The 21,501-nt window shown below is 44.3% G+C and overlaps 2 protein-coding genes across 2 annotated transcripts in view; one reads left to right on the top strand and one right to left on the bottom strand.

Moving 5' to 3' along the window:
* GDAP1L1 (ganglioside induced differentiation associated protein 1 like 1) overlaps positions 1-5,848 on the top strand; it is a 43,911-nt gene extending 38,063 nt beyond the window's left edge. Inside the window, exon 6 of the mRNA XM_006132229.5 lies at positions 639-5,848. Coding sequence (XP_006132291.2) covers positions 639-982 — 344 coding nt within the window. The 3' untranslated portion in view covers positions 983-5,848. The remainder of the gene's footprint in view (positions 1-638) is intronic.
* Positions 5,849-13,005: 7,157 nt separating this feature from the next.
* Positions 13,006-20,288, bottom strand: FITM2 (fat storage inducing transmembrane protein 2). The gene is made up of 2 exons (XM_075901251.2): positions 20,004-20,288; positions 13,006-17,825 (listed from the first exon to the last, which is right to left on the bottom strand). The coding sequence occupies exons 1-2, from the start codon at positions 20,174-20,176 to the stop codon at positions 17,210-17,212; spliced, it is 789 nt and encodes a 262-aa protein (XP_075757366.2). The 5' UTR covers positions 20,177-20,288; the 3' UTR covers positions 13,006-17,209.
* Between the last annotated feature and the right edge of the window lie 1,213 nt (positions 20,289-21,501).

Genomic DNA, 21,501 nt, shown 5'->3' on the forward strand with positions numbered 1-21,501 from the left:
AAGCATCACACAATGTCCAACTAGCTGCCAAGGATAAGTGTTAACTGCTGTCCCTGAGGGCACAGGACAGCTGCTTGTTTGGAGCTGGGGCACTTAAAGCTCTGAGCTAGGGATATAAAATCCCTTTCAATTGGTTAACCAGATAAATGTAGTGTTTAACTGGTTAACCAATTAAACAAGAGGCAGGTGCTGGGAGGGAGGGCTGGAGCAGCCCCCTACCCACGACTACTCTGGCCCCTACTGGTTAGCTAGAACTGGTGAGGCTAACCAGTTAACCATTCACATTCCTAGTCCGATTCTCTTCCCCCTGAATCCAGAGGGAGTTCTGACACTAACCTCGCTGGAAGCAGGATGAGGAACCACCGTCTGTAACCCGCCCACGGAAAGACTCATGAGTGGGTCTAAATTCAGCAAGTTCTCAGAGCGCTGCTTTTAAGACTCCCCAAGGTCCAATCCAATTCCCTATAAACTCATTAGAGAAGATCAGCTCCTTAATGAGCTCTAACTCTGCAGCCTGATCCAAAGCCTGCTGAAGTCAACGGAAAAACTCCCCATTACTTTCAAAGAGCTTTGGACGAGGCCCCCATTTTCCAGCAGCTTGCTCTTATCGTGATTGTTTTGTGGCTTAATTTTTCCAGGGCAGAAGTGTGAACTCTGGCTCTGTGGATGCGTCTTTACCTTGGCCGACATCCTGCTGGGAGCCACCCTGCATCGCCTCAAGTTTCTAGGACTTTCTAAGAAATACTGGGAAGATGGCAGCAGACCCAACCTACAGTCCTTCTTTGACAGGATACAAAAACGCTTTGCCTTCAGGAAAGTTTTGGGAGACATACACACTACCCTTCTCTCAGCCGTGGTACCCAATGCCTTCCGGCTTGTCAAACGGAAACCCCCCTCCTTCTTTGGAGCCTCCTTCCTTATGGGATCTCTGGGGGGAATGGGATATTTCGCGTATTGGTATTTAAAGAAAAAATACATCTAGTGCTGGCTGTGTGGTGTTTAGTTTGGTGTCTCTGTGCTGTGTGAAATCACAATGAATCCTCAGTAACTGTAATGAAATTTGAAGCAAGATATGAATAATTATATTGTTGATGTAACATTCCATAGTCTAGAAATAGAAACTTATACTGCAAGGAAATAAGATGCAAAAATAAGTCAACTTGTAAATGGCTTTTTTTAGGTTAAAGTATTAAACTGTAGTGACTGGTGAGTGTCACACTTGGGCACTGCCTGGGCTTGCACGCCTGTTGTGGAGTGAAATTACCTCCCGAGCAGGCAAATTCTAGTGCAAGAGAAATGGCAGCCCTGGAAAGTTTTCAAAACACCCGTTTAAACTATGGGATTTGGATATGTTGTGCTGTACCTTTATGTTTTCAAAATGTACATCGGTCACATCGCACATTTCACAGATGTGAGTAGGGGGGATATTCTTCTTTTAGAAACTGTTACACTCTTGTGGTCTGGGGGTTTTGCCTGGAAGCAGAGGCCACAGCAGCCCGTCAAGATCAAGGTGGAGCTGAAAGATTTAATGACCATGTTGTATCATTTCCATTAAGTCAAATATTTTTATTGAGCTACTCTTAGAATGTATCATCTTCTGCCTCTCCTTTTACATGTTTAACTTTGTAAAAGACAAAGAGCCAAATTTATTTTTCAGCAATATCATTTTGACTTCCAGGCTGAATTCTGTCTGACGGCTTTTTTTTTAAGCCGTGCAGCTCTTGGCCTTCAATTTCCTTTCCTGGATTTGCAAAGCACCTTTCACCAAATGAGCTTCTCCGGACTCTGAAAAATGCAAGCGTTTTCAGAACTTTTCTCCATTTTCCTGAAGACGCTTTTGTTTTCTCTTCTGTGAGGGGCTCTTCTCAGTAATTTTCTCCCTGTGTATTTTCTTAGAGACACTTTGCACAGAATCACGTTTATCACTTTCTTGTGCCTTTTGCATGTGGGAAAGAATAATGGCTGTCATTACTACTCATGCTTAGAAAACTACGAGATCCTGAATAAACTAGATGGGAGGCATAACTGCTTTGCATTTCTAAACGTGTTTAACATCAGTTGACTTTTATTTCAAAGTGGTTCAGTATTTAGGGGGGACTTTCAGGTGATCTGTGCTGTTTCCTTGAGCAATGTGGATTGATAGGAAGCCCAAATGGAAGCAATATACCTTCCTTTGCAATCAAATCTTTCCAGTGAGATCTGAACCTGTACAAATTTCCTCTCCCTAGTTTTCACAGGTCCAAATGATCACTAGCAAATAGCACTGCATCGCTAGACTTGGTAGCTAACAATAAACACTGCACCAGTGTGAGGAACCACATTGTACCACTAATACAAAGTAGTTTACTGTGAAATCCTATGTCTCAGAAATGAATAATGTCAGTGGTCTCCCACCCTGTGATTCATGAAAAATTCAGCAAAAGTAACATGAGGGACCAAAGTGTTCACTTTTAGACAAATGTGCAGGCAAAAATGCACAAACTTATTCCATATTTTCATGATCAGTTACACGAATAGGCAGTCAGTTTGCATGTACAATCATTTGCACACAGATGAATTACACAATTCAAGCACATGTTTTTCTGGGGAGATAGGCCAGGACTGGGCAAGATGTGGCCCAGGGACCAGATCTGCATGCCTCTCACTTTGATCCGACCTGCGGACTACATCTGGCTACTCTCTATTTATATTCTGCTGCCCATGCCACCAAATTTCCAGGTGGTGGCTCAGGCAGTAGGATCTTATTTAAATGGCTAATGGCTCCCAATTGCGGCATTACCCCACCAGGGGCCGGAGCTGTGTTTTTAATTCAAAGCCTCTGGTCCCAGAGAATTCTGGAGGGAGGCTAGTCCCCAGCCCTGCCCCTTCTACTCCAGGCTGCGCCCTTTCCAGGGTGGTGCTGGCCCATGACCACATACCAAAATTCATTAAATGGTCCCACTGTAAAAATTATTGCCCACCCCTGAGTTAGACCCAAGCTTCCCAAAATGTGTGCATGCTCATGCACATGTGCCTTCTTTGGTACATGCAAAGTCCACAAGCCAGCATGTGTGCCTGAAAACTGGGCAATTGTACGTATGGGTCTACTTACATGGGTGCAAGTTTACATGGGTCAACATATTCCCACAAATATTGTTGATGTATTTGTGGAAACTTGGTGAAACTTTAGCCTGAAGAATTCAATATAGGAGTCACTGAATTTGATACACTTTAAGAAGGGCCAGGGAAGGAAAAGTCTCCCAGTTTCTTCCCCTTGTTTAAAGCTTGAAAGGGAAAAACCAATGCAAGAACATAGGGTTGCCAGTGCCACACTAGAGCAGAGACTATCAACCTTTCCAGATGACTGTACCCCTTTCAGGAGTCCCATCTTGTGTACCCCCAAATTCCACCTCACATTAAAACTACTTGCTTACCAAATCAGACATATATGTACAAAAGTGTGACAGCACGCTATCACTGAAAAATTGCTTCCTTTCTCCTTTTTACCATAGACTTATAAATCATTTGGTGCATATTTCACTCAGCAGTGAGATCAGCTGGGCTCTCTGGCTAAAGTCACCACACTAGGGAAATACACTGCAAGCAAAAAGCAGCAATCGGAGGGACTGGTGTGAAGGCCAGCTGGCTAGCAAAGGCACTGCGGAAATGAACCCTGGGATGAGCATTATTACCATTCTGAGCTAGCTATACTAATGCACAGCCTTTATCGTGGTGTAGTCTCCTGCTATGAGAGGGGGTGATGATCAAATGTAATCCCAGGGCCATACAAGCTGGCCTTTATCTGCAAGCCTGCTATTCATTCCAAATGGTTCTCTCCATACCACTAGAACCTTAACTTGGAACTGGGCAACAGCCAGACCAGCACCCTCCTAGCCTGAGGTTTCCCAGCCTGAGGTTCTGCTGAGAGGCAGAACTGGTCACCCACTGCAGAAGTGGCACCCCAGCCCTGAGGGCAACGTGGGGACTTCAGGAACAGTCTTGGAAAAGGGGGTGGCACATAAAATGCAACACTATGTGAGTGCTGCTAGGCAACTGGCCGCAGTGACGTCCTCTGCTTCTGGGCATAGTAATTGACAGCCGTCCTATCCAGCAGCCATTGCTACCCCCGCCACACCAATTTTGCTACTGAGGTCAGGCCAGTAAGTGTGGCCACCGGTATTTTATGCCAAGGATGCTCATTCCTTGCCCCTACCCGTTTACAGGCTCCCTGGAGGACACAAGCAGGCAAGTAGCCTCACTTACTCCTTTGAACTTAGGCCCCCATAAGAGTGTAAGGAGAATTCCTTCTCCCTTATATGGAGGTGTAAGCTGAGTCACAATGTTCTGAGTGTTTTACACTTCATCTTAAAAGGGCCTCCACCTGGCCTTCAATTTTGCACCTGGATGTACGCTCCGCATTTAAAAGGTTGAACCATGAGATTTGCAGATGCAATCAGGTTTTTAGACATCTAAGTGCCTTTACATTTGTATGTGCACTCCAACACTGGCCTTGCAATTGTTTAGGAGGCAGAAAACCAGAGGCCACTGTCAAAGGTAGGCCTTTTAGTATTCTCCAGAGATCTGTGTTTTCTGTGGCAATGTGGATATATTGGGTCCATGGAATAATCAAAGCCTTCACTTTCAGCAGGAGACTCCCAGTGGATCTCTAGTTCCAGCCATGGTTCCAGTTTAAATGATCTTTACTCCCATTGGATCTTTACTCCCAGCGTTCAGATTTTTTAAAACGCAAAGGTTTTTAAATCTCTTTTTCTGTGTGTTTTACTTGAAAGATACAGTGATGAAAATAGTAAGTCAGTTATTTTGTTTAGCAATTGTTTTTGTCCTGTCAGACCTTACTAGTTTCCTTCATTTTTCAAGGCAGAGAGGAAACTTTCCCCCCAAAATGGTGCATTCAAAAATAAAACAGGTCAGATGATCAGGGACTGAACATAATATTGGGCTTTTCCTTTCTAGGTTGCCAATAAGAGCCAACCCAGGTCAGTAGTGTTCAAAGAACATCCAGTGACAGGTTTGTGACTTGTGAAATTAGTGTTAAGGTCATAATCTGTTTCTGAACAAGTAAATGTCCACATGATGCAACTGTTGGCAGCCCCAGCAGGTAGGGTATGGAGTGCAGGGCCAGGGAGCTAGAGTTATCCTCTCCAATTGGTCATCTAAGGTCACGGTCCATAGATGGGGCAGTGTGGGGGAAGCTTACACTGGCACTGGACGTGTCGTGCCTGTTGGGAGACTGTACAGACAGAGGACTTGGCATCCAGGACAACAATCAAAAGAAAAAAATCATTGCAAACGTTAGTGCTCGTGAAAATAGTTAACATTAAGTCACACTTTAAACTTATGCCAAGAGAAACTCTACAGCACTGGCCGACACCATCAAGATTTAAGCCAAACCAATCTGAGTTGCTCCAAAATCCAGCTTTAGGACACTACAATAGGGGACCAAATCTGCTAGGCATTATTAAAAGCCTTTATAGATCGGCGAGTCACTCAATGACTAATCCGAGGATAAGGAAACTGCTCTGAATATCAGAAATTAAATGTCCCAGTTTGCATCTGCAGGTAGTCCTAGCATAATGGAGAATAAAATTTGGATCCAACTACCGCTGAAATCAATGACAAAGCTTTAAGTGACTTAATGGGATTAAAACAAGGCCTGTGGACCCAATTCGGCAAACCACACCAACCCAACAAAGTACTTAATCACATGCTTAACTCCCATTGGCTGTAATGAAGTGTAAACACATGTATAAGCTCTTGTGTGAACAGGGCTGAACCTCAGCATGTGCTTAAGGATTTAGCTGAATTGATGGCTCTTTTTTGTGTGAAATAAATGCATTATAGCCATTAATACGTTTCACATCTTTTGTTCTTGCTTTGGTTTCCTGGCATGTCCAAGTATCAGAGGGGTAGCCGTGTTAGTCTGAATCTGCAAAAGCGAGGAGGAGTCCTGTGGCACCTTATAGACTAACTGAAGTGTAGGAACATAAGCTTTCGTCGGCAAAGACATGCATCTGATGAAGTGGATCTATGCCCACGAAAGCTCATGCTCCTACACTTCAGTTAGTCTATAAGGTGCCACAGGACTCCTTGTCGCTTTGGCATGTCCAAGTGACTTTATCTTTTGCTATTATTACATAGTCCTTTATCATATTTACAAGAGTTTTCCATCCTTCACTATGACAAAATATACATTACAAACACTGTCTTTTTTAAAATGACTTGTGTATTGAAAATATTATAAGCTTGTTTTGAGAAAATGAAATAGATGGGTAATTGGTTCAGCACAGATTTTTTGTAGATTTCTGTAGCACTTACTGCACTAAGAATATCAGGGAACTCAATCTGAGGTAACATGGGACAGTGGAAGCGACTGGAAGCTACAGCGGGGAGCATGAGGTCTAGCATTGTGGGTACACACAGCTTTGATTGTAGCTCTCAAACAGTCTAAATTAGATTGCTTTCCTTCCTGAACAATTCTTGTTTCCTGGACAGCAGCTTCAATATCCACAATAAACTGGACTCTGAACTACTTCTTTTCGTGTTTTGGCTAAGAATGAAATGCTCCTCAATTTTCAGATTAGCAGGCACAAAGGTTAGTTTATGGGGAGGGGAACTGGGTTCTGTTCCTGCTCTGGCTTTTGGCAAGTCATTTCTGTGCCTCAATCTACCCTTATATAGCTTGGGGATAAGAACTCTCCGCTACCTCACAGGGCTGTTCAAGTAAAGTAATTCATTGGGTGGGAAGGGTCACATAGTTTCAAGAAAAATTCATTCCTTTGGCCCAGTGCCACACCAATGGCCTAGTCCTCCCTCGAGGTAGCCACTGAAACCAATGAGACTAACATCACAGACACAGTTGGCCCAAATTCTCCTGATAACGCAGGTCTGTACACGCGTGTGATCAGCCATCTTGGATAAAGTCACGTGAACAAAGGAAGATGATGTGTAGCTCGATGACTAGAGTTAAAATCCTGAGAGTAATTTAACTTTGCAAAGTGCTAGGTTTACAGGTGAGTCTAAGAAAGCGGCCTGTGAATGAGAGATGAGATCCTCCTGGGTACCTTCCGAAGTCCCATCATGCTTCCAGGGACACAAGATCAAAGCTTAACCACATGATGTGCCCAGGCCCAGGCACATCATAATAGGAAGGGTAACAGAGTAAAGACTTATTAAACTAAAGTTATTTCACAGGCAGATAACAGCCCAACGTCAGTAGCAGCAGCTAAAGCCTTGTATGATCTCTTACATAGGGCTTCTGCCAGCAGATCCACACCCAGTACTTTGTACCGCACTGGCTACCTGCCCCCTCCTCCCCTGGCCTGTTCACACACACCAGTTCCTTGGCATGATTCTGAACTCCTTCCTATTGCCAGAGGCAGGCATACTTGGTCCTGTCTCACTACAGGAGGCTGGATTAGATGACCCTTTGAGGTCCCTTTCAGCCCTACATTTCTATGATTCCGTGCCAGACTCAAAAAGGCCTGGGTCACAAATAAACTTGCTATAGAAGGGGTGCCTAATATGAGTTGCTTATGCCACTCGGCATCACAAAACTGGACAGAAAAGTCCTGTCACTGCCCAGCCACCTAACCTATTTCCTGCTGCCCCAGTCCTCTAACTAGTGCAGGATTATTCCCTGATGTTTATTCTCCAGTCCTTTACACACCGTGATTGGTAGCTGTGGGCTTCTTCTGTCCTGCTCTTTAATAAACACGTTGCTAACAGTTGCATGAGATTGTACTGGGGTGCATATCAAGATCTACACGGAGCTTCACGGCACTGTCTCTGTTACGGTAGATTATTTCAAACACTGCTTAGAGAAACCAAAGAACAGAAACCAGTTCACTCCAGAAACAGATAACACTTTTGGAGGAGTCATCCCAACTCCATGTGTAAAAGTCCCCACCTCTAGGAGAACACACCCCTTAGCCTGTAGACTGGCAGAGTGAAAACACTTGGGCTTGGATAAGAGGTCGCTATTTTGGAGACGATCCAGCGTCTGTAGTTGTCCTATGGTAACTGCTGCTTTACAAATTCTTCTCCTTTCCTCACTGGATGGTGGAAAGAGTCATCCAGACAGTAACAGGTAGAATCTGCCTGAGTGACAGGCAGTATATTTAAACAAATGATTTCATAGGCATTTTATGGTGCTCACCATCTCACAAACATTAATGAATTTAGTTTTGTAATACCCGTGTCGTGGGGAAGTAGCGTCATCCCGTTTGATGGGTGACAATCACAAAGAGTGATATTCTGGCTCTCGTGAATTAATCCAATGGGAATTTTACCATTGCTTGCAGTAGGGCCAGAACTTTGCTCTAACTGACTTGCCTAAAATCAGTAGGAAATCTGTGAGAGTCAGGAACCAAAGCCAGATCTCCTGAGTCTCAGGCAGCGCCTTAAAACTAAGACCGCCTTCTTGTCATTGACTATGTCTAGACTGCAGGCTTATTTCAACAGAGCATCTACACAGCAAAAGCACAAAGAAAAAGCGATGTGCTTTTTCGAAAGACAGCATCCAATGAATGCGGACGCTATCTTGCATCTAAGTTCTGATTGCTGTGGACGGAGTGGCCACCAGGGCACCTATGCTTTTTCCTGGAGGCCTCTTCTGTTAAAAAAAACTCCCTCTCCCCAGTCCACAAACGCCCTTTTCCAAAAGAGCTCTTTTGGAAAAAGGCTTCTTCCTCGTAGAAAGAGGTTTACCACCGTTGGAAAAACCTCTCTGTTCTTTCGACTTTGTCAAACTAATACAATTGCAGTGTGGACATAAGTGTAGTTTTTCCAGAAAAAATGTACAGTGTAGACATGCCCTTTTGCAATAAATTTGCACTAATATTTCAAACTATTTGAATCTGCCTACAATAACTAGATGACATATTGCAAAATATTAAGTGGCTAACCTTTCCAAAAGTACCAGCAGGGAGCACACTTGCCCCAAAGCCAATCCCCTGCCAACTGACACCATTTTAACTACCTATGATTAAAAAAAATGAGTTCAATTTGATTAGCTAAATAATAGCATTCTACACTGCTCCATGAACCAAAGCAGTAAGAACTAAGGATGTTACATTTATATTAATCATCTAATCAAACAGTTGATGCAATTTCCATTGACTGTTCGATTAATCGATAAGGGGACTTCTGCCTTTGAAATGTAGCAAAAGCAAAGCAAGCAAGCGGCCAGCGGGGGACTGCTTGAGCCCTTGCTACATTTCAAAGGCAGAAGTGCTGCCAGTTCCCCGCTGCACCCCTGCCTCTCCTCATGGCTGTCTGATAGAGGAAGCAAGGGGAGGGGGGGAGGACAGAAGCAACTAGTCAAGTCATTAGTCAGCTATCCAATAAGCATATGCTTATTGGATAGTTGGCTAGTCAACTACTTGCTTGCATCCCTAGTAAGAACAGGCTCTGCCCACATGCTCTTGGGAGCATGGAGTCCAGAATGCAGGAGACTGCTGAAGAGCCACTATCTATAAATACAAACTACAATTAAATTACTAACAAATGTGAAGCATGAAGAAACAGGTGCTGATTTCTGTGATCTATAAATACAGACCAGCCCCAAATGTGGAGGCTGCACTTTCAGTATCAATCCAACATAATACAGGGAATGTGAAACAGACTAAAAATTTGGGCTCAGAGCATAGGGTTCAAGGGCAAATGAGCTTGTTTGAAAACAAAGATGGAGAAATCCAAGGACAGCAAGTTTCATGGACTCAGTTTCACCTCCTTCTAAGAGTAATAGAAATGTAGCCTTGTTAGTCTGGTGTAGCTGAAGCAAAATGCAGGACTATGTAGCACTTTAAAGACTAACAAGATAGTTTATTAGATGATGAGCTTTCGTGGGCCAGACCCACTTCCTCAGATCAAATAGTGGAAGAAAATAGTCACAACCATATATACCAAAGGATACAATTAAAAAAAATGAACACATATGAAAAGGACAAATCACATTTCAGAACAGAAGGGGGATGGGGGGGGGGGAGGAAGGAAGGTAAGTTTCTGTGAGTTGATATTAGAGGTGGGAAAAGTTAGATGTCTGTGAGCTAATGGTATTAGAGGTGATAACTGGGGAAGCTATCTTGGTAATAGGTAAGGTAGTTGGAGTCTTTGTTCAATCCCCCACGGAGAGTGTCGAATTTTAACATGAATGACAAATTCCTTCTAAAGTGAATTTGGTACAGAGCTGTCAAGCCCCAGACCAGGAAGGCAAGTTTCAAAGCACTGTCCTTCCTTTAGTTCCACAATTTTCCTCTTTAATGTTGTGGCTAACCCCAAACACATCCCATATGCCAAGACATGGCCTGCTCACCCCACCCCAGGCATCCTCACATCACCTGCAATTCTCACAAATGTTACAAGCAGGAATGCTTCAAGGGAAGACTGTACAGACATGTAGCGGCACGAGGTTCAAGTAGGTTTGACTTCGACCTGATAAACATTCTGGAATTGGGATTAAATCCACAGCTGATGTAAACTGTCCGGCTACGTCAACACTGGCATGATTTTCCGGAAATGCTTTTAACAGAAAAGTTTTCCGTTAAAAGCATTTTCGGAAAAGCGCATCTAGATTGGCAGGACACTTTTCCGCAAAAGCATTTTTTGCAGAAAAGTGTCCATGGCCAATCTAGACGCGCTTTTCCGCAAAAAAGCCCCGATCGCCATTTTCACAATCGGAGCTTTTTTGCGGAAAACAAATCTCTGCTGTCTACACTGGCCCTTTTGCGCAAAAGTTTTTCGGAAAAAGACTTTTGCCCAAACGGGAGCAGCATAGTATTTCCGCAAAAGCACTGACAATCTTACATGAGATCGTCAGTGCTTTTGCGGAAATTCAAGCGGCCAGTGTAGACTGCTGGGAAGTTTTTCCGCAAAAGCAGATGATTTTGCGGAAAAACTTGCCAGTCTAGACACAGCCTCGTTTCACTGATTTACACAGAACTATGACAGTTTACCCCAGCTAAGAATCTGCCCTCTGATCTCTAAAATTCATTACATTATATGACATGACTGTATGAAACACTCTCCCTATCCATGTAGAAAGAGACTTGATGTTCAATCGAGGTCTAAAAAATATAATAGATTAGAGTCTATTCTTATTTACCTTCTATTTTTTAACAGTTCAAGGCTCTTTTCATTCACTAGGGAGGTATAGTACATGTAGGTCTCACCTCACCATATAATGGCTCAGTATACATAGGGTTGAAGTGAGCTTTAACATCACATGTTTTTCTGTGTATTCTTTATTCTGGATATTCAATTCTCCCTGTTTCCCAAACTTTGTCCCACTGTATCCTTGTAGTGTGTTCAGTCTGTTTCCAAAACATCCTGTGTCTAAGAAGCAACTCCATTTCCTGCTGGATGTGTAATCGAGGCCTCTCTTTATGCCAGCTCCTACAGCACACAAAGCCCATTCTCCAAGACAATCACAGCGTCAGCCTTCTCTTATCCACCAAGTGTCACTACTAGGTTTAATCAATGAGTACAGGGATCAGCCTAATAGAACATGCAGCTGTGCAGTGGTACTGGAACAATTTGTACAGTGGGGGGTGCCAAGAGTCAGTGAACCATACTATATGCTCTGTTTATATTGGAAACAACTTCAAGCTAAGAGTGTGGTAGCACCACCAGAACTCATAGTTCCAGCACCTATGGAGTCGTGTGACAACATCACTGGGCCACCTCCAAGTGATGTTGACTCTGCCAGGAATCCAGTGCATCTGTGGTACAGCTATGCAAAGTGCATAACAGACCCAGGGAATATCAATACATTTCCATCACATGCTAGCCCTGGGGAATTTTAGTCTAACTTTATGATTGCTGCCCCAGCTGTTCATAAGAAAGGCTGTCATCATAGTTCAGAGCTCCAGAGGACTTTCACAAATGCTAACAATCTTCCACTTTACTGTCTGTCAAAATGCTTTAAAAGTACCCTGAACAGGGGGGAAAAAACACCTTTACTAATAAATGGAGCTCTAAGAGGTCAGTGTAAGTTACAAAGAAGAGGAAGAGTCTAGTAAAGAGTATGAATGAACAGAGATATAGGCTAGGTAACTGACAGCAAAGAATTGAAAGAGATGTCAGACAAGGTGTAGAAATACCATCACATTCTGCTGCACAGCCACTGAAAATGCTCATTCCAAACTGTTCTATTTTAAACAGGAAAGGCCCAGGTTTTTCAGAAAAGTTGGATGTACTACTGCAACACCTAGTTTACCCATAAAAATGCTCCGGCGAGGGTGGGGTCAACAATCTGACATTGCCTTCAATTTGTGATACAGATGAATTACACCACAGAGGCACAATTGTTTTTAGAACCTCATCCCAGAAACAGAGGTTGACTCAAAATGATAGGCTGTTTGGGAGGGAAGGCTGTTTGGGAGGGAAGGTGTCCTAAATGCACCTCTCATATGCACACATTACTAAAAAAGTTCTAAGGTTGTGGTATCAATAAATAGTCAAATCAAATATACGATCTAAATTCCATGGTGAGAGTAAAATATAATTTGAGGGGGGAGACATAGGGGGAAAAAGACAAAACATCAAAACCCAGGCAGTTTCAAGTAAAACCTGATTTTTCATCTGATTGTTATGATTTAAACTCTCCTCTGTCCCGTGCTGGGATTCTGTTCTTACCAGTTACGACGTAAATAGATAAAACATATTCTATGAAATGGTAATATGAGGTTAAACTAATCCCAAATCGTTTTAGACTTCCTACTTTGCTCTTTCTTTTGTCCTTTCATTCCTAACCAGGCCCTTGACTAGGTGAAGGCTCTGAGATCTAGATTGCCAAAAAAATCCAAAATTATTTCTTTTAATGGCATCATTACACAGAACCCGCAAAATAAACCACAAGGTTAAAAATATATAGTGCAGGGGGTAAGCAAAAAGCTAACTTTTAAAACTATATTTTCTTTACTTTATCTATTGTAGTGGGATGATAAAGAGCAAAATTCCCTGATTCCAAAGACACGTGGGACACAATACTGAATGTAGACAAGAGGCTGGAGTTTAGTAAATGACTTTTAATTCAGGACATCAGACCAGGCTGTTACAAGTTATAATTTCATGATTACAATTGCTTTATATAACCATCCACTGCAAGATTTGAATATTGTCCTCTAAAATACTTTTCCAAGTTTTAGTAGTTTAAACTCAGACAAATTCCAAATGTATTTTCAACAAGTTCATAAAAAAAAGATATGTCCACTCTGGCAGCAATCCACATCAAATCCAGCTATTTACGGTGGAGTTTTCTTCTCTGCTTCAAATTTACCCGTGATGCGGAGGGACTGGATTTTCAATGCAGTGGTAAATATCAACTACCCCCAAAAAATATCACGAGATAAAAAATGACGTTAAATACATGGACGGAAGATTTCCTGCCATTGAATTCCATAGACAATTATTAGATTAACACTGATATGAAAAGGATGGGATCATTTGCCTGTGGTACAATCAAAAGGCACAAAAGGAAAGGTCCAACATCTAAACCCAGCAAGTGAACTTTCCAAGCCAATGGTAAATGTGTGGCCTCTATACTGAGGCTGGACTCCTAACCCCACATTTCCAAACATATTCAGAATGAAATCCAAGCACCACAATGGGAGTTTTGCCACTGACTTCAACAAGGCCAAGTTTTTACTCTGGGAGCACAAAGTGCAGGTGTATTATTAAAATAATTTGTTCAAATGGGTATGTGTGCGCACAGCTGACACACGTTAGAACACTAGTTTTGCTCATACATTTTCATGCCTCATATTTTTGAAAATTTGGGGCCTATTGAGGTGTCCAAATACCATTGAAATTTTCAATGACAAACTTAACAGTCTGATCTTGCAATACTTATTCACCAGAGTAATCTGTACTAGGGATGTAAAAGAGTAGTGGATTAAAATCTTAGGCTTACTGGGTTGTCAAGTCGACTACTTGCATCTCTCCTCCCCCCCACATTGTTGTCTCCATATCAGAGGCAGCAAAGGGGAGAAGCAGGAGCCAGCTTAAAAGCTGGTCCCCCTCCAGCACTGTCTCTGTGATGCCACTTCTCCCCTGCCTCCCACACTGCTGTCTCTGTTCTCAGCCAGCCCCAGCTGCCAGACAGGGACTGCTTCACCGGAGTAGCTCCTCGCCGTGCGGGGGCGTGTCCCAGCTCCCCACTAGGACCACCTGGGGACAGGGGCTGCTGCACCCAGCATGAGCTGGGACTGAACAAACCTGGCTCAGTTTCAGCTCACGCTGGGTCCAGGAACTACTTGCTTTGTGGCTCCACAGTTTAAATGGAGTAGGAGTTGGGCTGTCTGCACGCCCGCCTCTTACTACATTTAAACTGCAGAGCCGCAGCAGGGGTAGCTCTTAAATGACTAATCGCGTAGTCAATACAAACTGTATTGACTACATGATTACCCAGTTACCTGCCTCTTAATATCCTTAGTCTGTACTCATGCAAGAAGTCCCATTAACTATTCATGGGCACAAGTAGCAGCGGTAGGCCCTTCATTGATCTTTACAGGCTTCAGAAACTCAATCCTAACCACAGAATACCTTGTATCACCTCTAGATATATTTGATCCATTACACTTATCTAACATGCTAGCATTGAGGTTACAATAAAGTTTCAAGTATCTCCATATCATATGCTATTAATTATAACAACAATCGTAGTTACTATGACACACTGGTCAGATGAACGGAAGTGTTTGTAAATACAGACTGTACAAAAAATAGTGTTTTCCAGAGGAGAAGCTCATTTTAATTTAATCTTTAAAAGCCTTTCAGTTTAACTGCACAGTTCTCAGTAATACTGGGACTCTACTTATGCCTTTTTTATATGGGAACATTGCACTGAGATAATCTCACGTGAAATTTAAACAGATATAGCTTAACTGATAGAACTCCTGGGTGGCCTCTCATTTCAGTATAAACAGGTATAAATATCAGTTCAGGAAATAAGTAGTCCTTGGGGTGCATCTGCATAGGAGTCTGGGCTTTTAGCAGTTTTGTTTAAATCTGTTAGGAACAAGTTCAAGCTAAAGCAGAATAAGAGTGTCTACACAAGAGTTCACATTCGTTTAACTATACACGTTTCAATGCAGTTTTAAATTAATCTGATGCAACTCTCTTATATAGACAAGGTGTCTGATAAAGCAACTGAAAGGCTGGACACAGTGGATATGTCTACTTTGAACAGGTGGTGTAATTTCCATCTTGAAGCAACATATCTGCAATACCTCTGATTGATCTAGCAGAACAAAAATAGCTGTGGAAACAGGCTGAAATAACTACCTGAGTCTTGGATGGACTGTACTCAGAATTGCTGCCACCTCCCACCCCTGCACCCACACTTCTATTTTTAGCATGATGTCTTGAAGAGAAGTGGTATATATATGTCCCCTGCAGCTGGAAATTACAATTCTGGCTCAAATCACAGACAGACATATCCAAAGAGCAATCCAAAATACAAAGCTCTACTTATCACCTATTCACAGGAATCTCACGAGACAACCTATTCCTAAGATCCGCTTTGTGCCTTCTAGGAGTTCCTGAGAACCCTCAACTATCATTTAATTCAATGGGAACAGAGGGAAGTCAGCATTTCAAAGGATTGGGCCCCAAATGATAAATGTACCTGTTTGTATCTGCAAGACTGCTTCCCTCTCTGTCTAGGAAAAAAGTGTTAAGGTGGCAACATAAACATATTAAGATCAGGCTATGGAGCCTCTTGTCCTAAAGGCAGCAACACACAACTCAAATGCTGAAGAGAATTAGGTCCATTACTGTGCTGTTACAACTAGCTACTGTTTACGGCTATACAGATGAGCTACCAAAAACTTTTGATAGCCTGATTTTGGTTTGTCTATCCCCGACATGAATAAACCTTTTGTAAAACATGATAAAACTTTTTCAAACTAAAAATTATGCTAAATGCTTCTCTCACATGAAGGACAAAACAGAGGCATCCCAATTTGTACATCATAATACCACTACGTGTCTACTGCTTTTTATCACAACTTTGGATGATATTACAATAGCTTACTGAAAACAACAAAAAGAATAAATATGTAAGCATATTGCTATAGTACCCTTGGCAGAAACACTACATTACATATGATCTCCAACTAACAGAATCATTCAAGACCTAGTGGGTCTAGTCAGTGCATTTACTTCTGAGGCCAGAAGTTGGCTGGGCCTCAAAGAAATACAAACGGAGCTTTTATTATAAATACAAGATTTGCAACTTAACATCTAAAAAAATGTTTTAAAATTATTAAAGTTTTTGTACAAGCCAGTTAACAAAATGTACTAAGATAACAGCTCCTCTCAATTCTAACAAAACATACCATCTTGCTATTTATACAATTAGTGTCAAAAATAAAGGGGAGGGGAGAGGATAGATTTTTTATTATCTGAAGCAATAAAACTTATTTATTTTCTGGAATTTCATTTTCAAAGACTGAGAGTAGGAATCAATTTAAAGTAATGACGCAACATTGGCTGTGGGTCTCAAAAAAATAAAAGTTTCTCTTCTTCCTGCTGACTATACAGATGACCAATTAGAATTTATGGGAAATGAAAGTATTTAACAGTCTGAGAATTCTACATTCTACTTTAACACAAAGTGAATTTTGATTGCCAATTAAAAGTCTGTTGCAATAGTTAGCACCATTACACTGCCCCTCGGCCTATTTACAAAGATTACAACTAGAGTATTCAAAAAGTCAGGTGTAAAACCTAGCACAAGGTTTGGATAATGTGAAATATTTTAATCTTAAAAAAAGATGAGGGTGGGGAAGAGAATGGTGAATTTCATATCAGTGAAAGGCGTTGCCTTGAAGCTCTCAAGACTCTCTGTTGGACAGAGCAGGCAAACAGAGAATAGGTAGTAGCTGTGCAGGTCTTCCTTATATTACCTTGCCAGGAGGACTCAAGAAGGGAATTCAATCTCTCTGTGGGATCCAATCCTTGGCCTCTCTGCTCAGATTTTCAGTTAGGTGACCAATTACCCTCAATCCTGGTAGGCAGTTCTGCAAGATTAACATTTGCTCACCAGGGACTGGACCAGAGCCAAAAGCCAGGCATCAAACTCTAAAGACCATTGCCCTTTCTTCCCCTTCCCTTGAACATGCTCCTTAAAATTTAAAAAATATAATAAAGTAGCCTTAAACAAACTAATATCCCTGTATTTAAAACAAAATCTGAAATACAGAATTTTTTATCTGCTACGATTAGGTTTCTTTGAACTCAAGCTAACAATTTGGGGTGGAAGTCCAGGAGAAAAGGATTTCAAGTACCAGAACCTGTATGTTCCATACCAGGCTGATAGACCCACTAGGGTGCCACATAATTTTTGGGAGAAGTCATGGAAATATACAGCAGTGCAAAAAAACATCCAGACCCATATCAAGGTCAGAAAACTCAAGGCAACGAACAGGGCATTGACCACTGTATGTAATCTTAGGTTCCGATTAGTGTTCAGGACACGCAGCACAGCTATCTCCTCCACAATCATTAGGGCACAGAATGATAGGAGGAAGGAGTGCCCAGAGATGTCAAAGCCATGCCAGAAGCCACCACCTTGGTGGCATTGTCGCTTGCTGAGGTGTTCCCGGAACTGCACATCCAGTGCTGGCGATTTGTAGCAGCTGCCAGTGAAATCCTCAACGTACAAGAAGAAAGTAGTGCAGATATACCAGATCATGGTGCCCACGAGCAGGGTACTGAGACGCCGTAGCATCCCCAGGATGTTTTGGCTGAGACAGTAGTTGGTGATGGCAATGAACGGCAGCATCAGCCAGAATGTCCAGGCCCAGGCCAATTTGACAAAAAAGCTGCCAGAGAGAAGCCAAAGTGAAATTTAGAAATATATTTATTACACTTGAAGTCAGCAAGGAAGGGATATAGGGATTAGTGCTGTTCATAGAAAATGTTTCTAAATTACATCACTCAGAGCTATTTACCTTGGTATTTATACAGCACCCAAAACTTCAGCATCTAATCTAGAAACATGGAGTTGGTAAGCTTTCATGCACACACCAGGAGCTCCTTACATCCTTCCAGTCTCACCCTCCTAACTCCTCTTATTTAAGGAATTCTCTGCCACCCTCCCCCCTGCACATAAGGGATTCTGTGTGCCTCCCAGTCCTCACCTCCCCACAACATGGTTTGTGATATCCTCCATTTCCCCCCCGCTCCTACCCCCCACAACTGAAAGCTCTGTTTACTGCCCCCTTACCCCCATTATTTGGAGAAAAATAATTCAGCTTGTCAACACATTAAAACTATGGATGAACAGATGAGACAGGACTATTGTTATGCTAGGAGGTATTAATTTGTTGCCATTAACTGATTCTTTGATTTTCTGACAATTACAGACGTACTTGAAAATACAGCTTTACTAAAGAGATGGTGGGCGCTGCAAGTGTCCACCATTTGTGCAATATTCAAAAGTGATTCTATTATATAACCAAACAGACAAATGCCATCAAATCAAGTGGAAGGCTTGGCAAGCTCGGCCAAATATTGAATGCACTTTGAGAGCTAGAAGAGTCAGCATGCTCTTACCAAATTGCTAAGATCTCCCTGCCAAGTTCTGTGTCTTTACAACTGTTTTTTTATTTTAAAAAACATGTCTCCTCTGTTTCTAAGGGGAAGAGCCAAAAAGACAAAAATGATTTACCAAAGAGGGGAAAAAAAGACAATGACTGCACACAAAATGGTGCCAAATGCACAATATAAAAGGGAAAAAATCAGACCCACTTTCTCTCTCATCTGTCTTCTCCAGAAACCTCAAGGATGGCAGTGATACTACCAGGTAGCACACAAGCAGGCTAGCTCATGATTGTTAGGTTCTCGGGCCCCTTTAATGTTGTTGCGCACAGGTAGATGCTGGCTGGCCACCCACACAGGACACATTCCTACCCCCCTTCTGTGTCCTACAGCAGTGGTCTCCAACCTTTTTAAGCACAAGATCAGTTTTTTAATTTAAAAAGTGCAATTCAGGAGCCACTTCAAACACAAACACCCATGCACCTCCTCCTTCCCACCCCTTCTTACAGGCCCCCACCCCGCTCACTCCATCCTCACTCACTTTTATCAGGCTTGGGGCAGAGGCTGGAATGCAGAGGAGGGGGATTCGGACACTGATCTTAGGCTAAAGGATTTGGAGTGTGGGTGGGGTTCTGAACTGAGCCTGGAGCAGGGAACTGAGGTGCAGGAGGGGGTTCAGGGTGCAGGCTCTGGAAGAGAGTTTGAGTACAGGGGGATTGGGGATTAGGGCAGAGGTTACAGGTGCAGAACAGGTTCAGGACCGGGGCCAAGGTTCAGAATGCAAGCTCCAGTTGGGCACTGCTTACCACAGTTGGCTTCTCGGGGGTGGTACATGGGACTAAGGCAGACTCACTCCTACTCTGGCCCTACACCGCTCCCAAAGCGGCCAGCAAACTCACTCCATCCCTGCCTCTCAACTCTGTGGAGACGGGGTACAGAGTGGGGGAAGGGGCACCCTAACATGAGCACCCCCTGTTCTACCTGTGCCCTGCACTGCAAGCAAGAGGCTCCCAGGGTGAGGGGCAGCTCCAAGGCAGTGCTGAGAGGGACAGATGAAGAGCCAGCATTTGACAGCCTCCAGACCAAACCAGTCAGGATCACCTGTCAAAGCTCCAAGATCTACCAGTAAATCCTGATCTACCGGTTGGTGACCAGAGTCCAACAGCAAGCAGGCCCAGCAGGACAAGCATGTCCCGACTCCCTGGTATCCCTTCGTAGCCCTGCATGGTGGGAGGCCTGGGTGCCTGCTTATGGTCTATCACAAGGGTGCCTGGGCCACTTGGATCAGGCCAGGGCACCCCCGCCCCCATCCATGCACCACCCAGCAAGATCGCTCAACCCCCAGCTCTGCCCCCTTCGCCGCCCCTCCCCCACACATGCCCCACCCCGAACTGCACAGACCCCAGCAGGCGCGGGGACTCCCCCCCCCCCCGCCGGCCCCGCCCAGCCCCGCCCCTCACATGTTGAGCAGGTTGCGCTTGCTGCTCAGGTAGGAGTCGGGCAGCGGCGCCAGCGCCTTCAGCAGGGACCCGCCCAGCAGGAGGCCCAGCAGGCCCCAGGGCAGCCACAGCCGCACCGGGCCCTGCACCAGGACGGCGCGCAGCGGCCGGGCGCAGCGATCCAGCAGCTCCATCGCGAAGACGCCGCCGCCGCCCTCCCCGAGTCGCTCCCGCAGCCCGCCGGGGAAGAGCCCGCCTGCCTCCCGGCCGCCGTACTACGTCACCGCGCGCACGCGCGCTCAGTCAGGGCGCGCCGCTCCCCGCAGTCCAGGGGCGCTGGCGCCATCTAGCGGCCGCCCACTGGCCGCTCTGAGCCCCCGTCGGTAGGCTTCAGAGTGAACGGGCGCTGGGGGCGGCTTCGAGTCCCGTCCGTCAGGGCGGGGGGAGCTGTCATCATCACAAGGCGGGCTGGGGGGCCAAGCAGCGAACGGGCCCCGCCCCGCGGCTCCGGGCCCCCCACCCACCAGGGGAGCCCTGTCCACGGGCGTCTTGTAGAGGCTGCCGCACAAACACAGCTCTCCCCGCCCTGCGGGGCGAGGAGTCACCGGGAGGTCTGGGCAGCCCCATCCAACGCCAGGCTGAACCCCGCGGTGCTGGGCGGGCAGGCTCCCCCGGCTCGCCCTTGCCTGGCACAAGGCATGAAACGCCCCGTTCTTCCCTCGTCTTTCCACTAAGTGGCACCACACGCCCGAGGAAAGGACCCGGCTCTCCGCCACTGCTCCTGGCCACCGGGACAGCAACGAGATCCTGCGGGTGTTTGGTTCAGTGTGCCTGCTTGTCCCTCTGAAAAGCTCCCTGTGACCTCAAGTGACTAGACAACTTGGATCATGTCCCCAAAGGGATTTAGACACAATTCCCCTGCTCCATTCAACTGCCATCTAACCCAGTGTTTCTCAGCCTTTTTTTTTTTTTTATATAAAATACCCCCTTTAAAAAAAAGTACCCAGTACCTACAATTTGCAGACACACATTTTTTTTCTACCATTGCAATACATTTGTTTAAACAACTTAATCATAGCCAGGCGGATGATGAAATTTTTGGGTGTAAAAATTACAAAAATAATAAAGCATGGTAAAACTTAAAACAAAAATTCAGTTTTTTTCCAAAATTCAGTTGTTTTGACATACCCTTCAGATTTCTCTCAAGTACCCCTAGGGGTACCATACCACTGGTTGAGAAACACTGATCTAACCCTCTTCCCAGGGCTTAAACTCACTGGCCATCTGTGTTTGCTCTAAAATTTGCCTACCCTTTCTGGGTATTTCCACTGCTGCCTCCCTCCAAATAGTCTAGTTGCTCTAGGGGAAGTGTTCTTAGCTTTGGATCATAAACAGAGAAAGGCATCTGCCTGTAGCCTGTACATAGGTGCCTACCTCTATGAGAGAGATGGGGCTTAGGATACAGCCTTAGGTTGGCATCTCCTATTGGCTAACTTAAGCAGTTCCCTATCTAGTATGC

This window comes from Pelodiscus sinensis, chromosome 17 (assembly GCF_052426305.1).
Source record: "Pelodiscus sinensis isolate ZL-2025 chromosome 17, ASM5242630v1, whole genome shotgun sequence".
In the NCBI taxonomy this organism is placed as follows: domain Eukaryota; kingdom Metazoa; phylum Chordata; order Testudines; family Trionychidae; genus Pelodiscus; species Pelodiscus sinensis.

What these genes read in the sequence shown, in the direction of transcription:
- FITM2 (XM_075901251.2), bottom strand. Translation starts at nt 20,176, where the DNA reads ATGGAGCTGCTGGATCGCTGCGCCCGGCCGCTGCGCGCCGTCCTGGTG. An exon ending in AAGCGCAACCTGCTCAACAT is followed by an intron (nt 17,826 to 20,003) that starts GTGAGGGGCGGG and finishes TCTCTCTGGCAG; the next exon opens with CTTTTTTGTCAAATTGGCCT.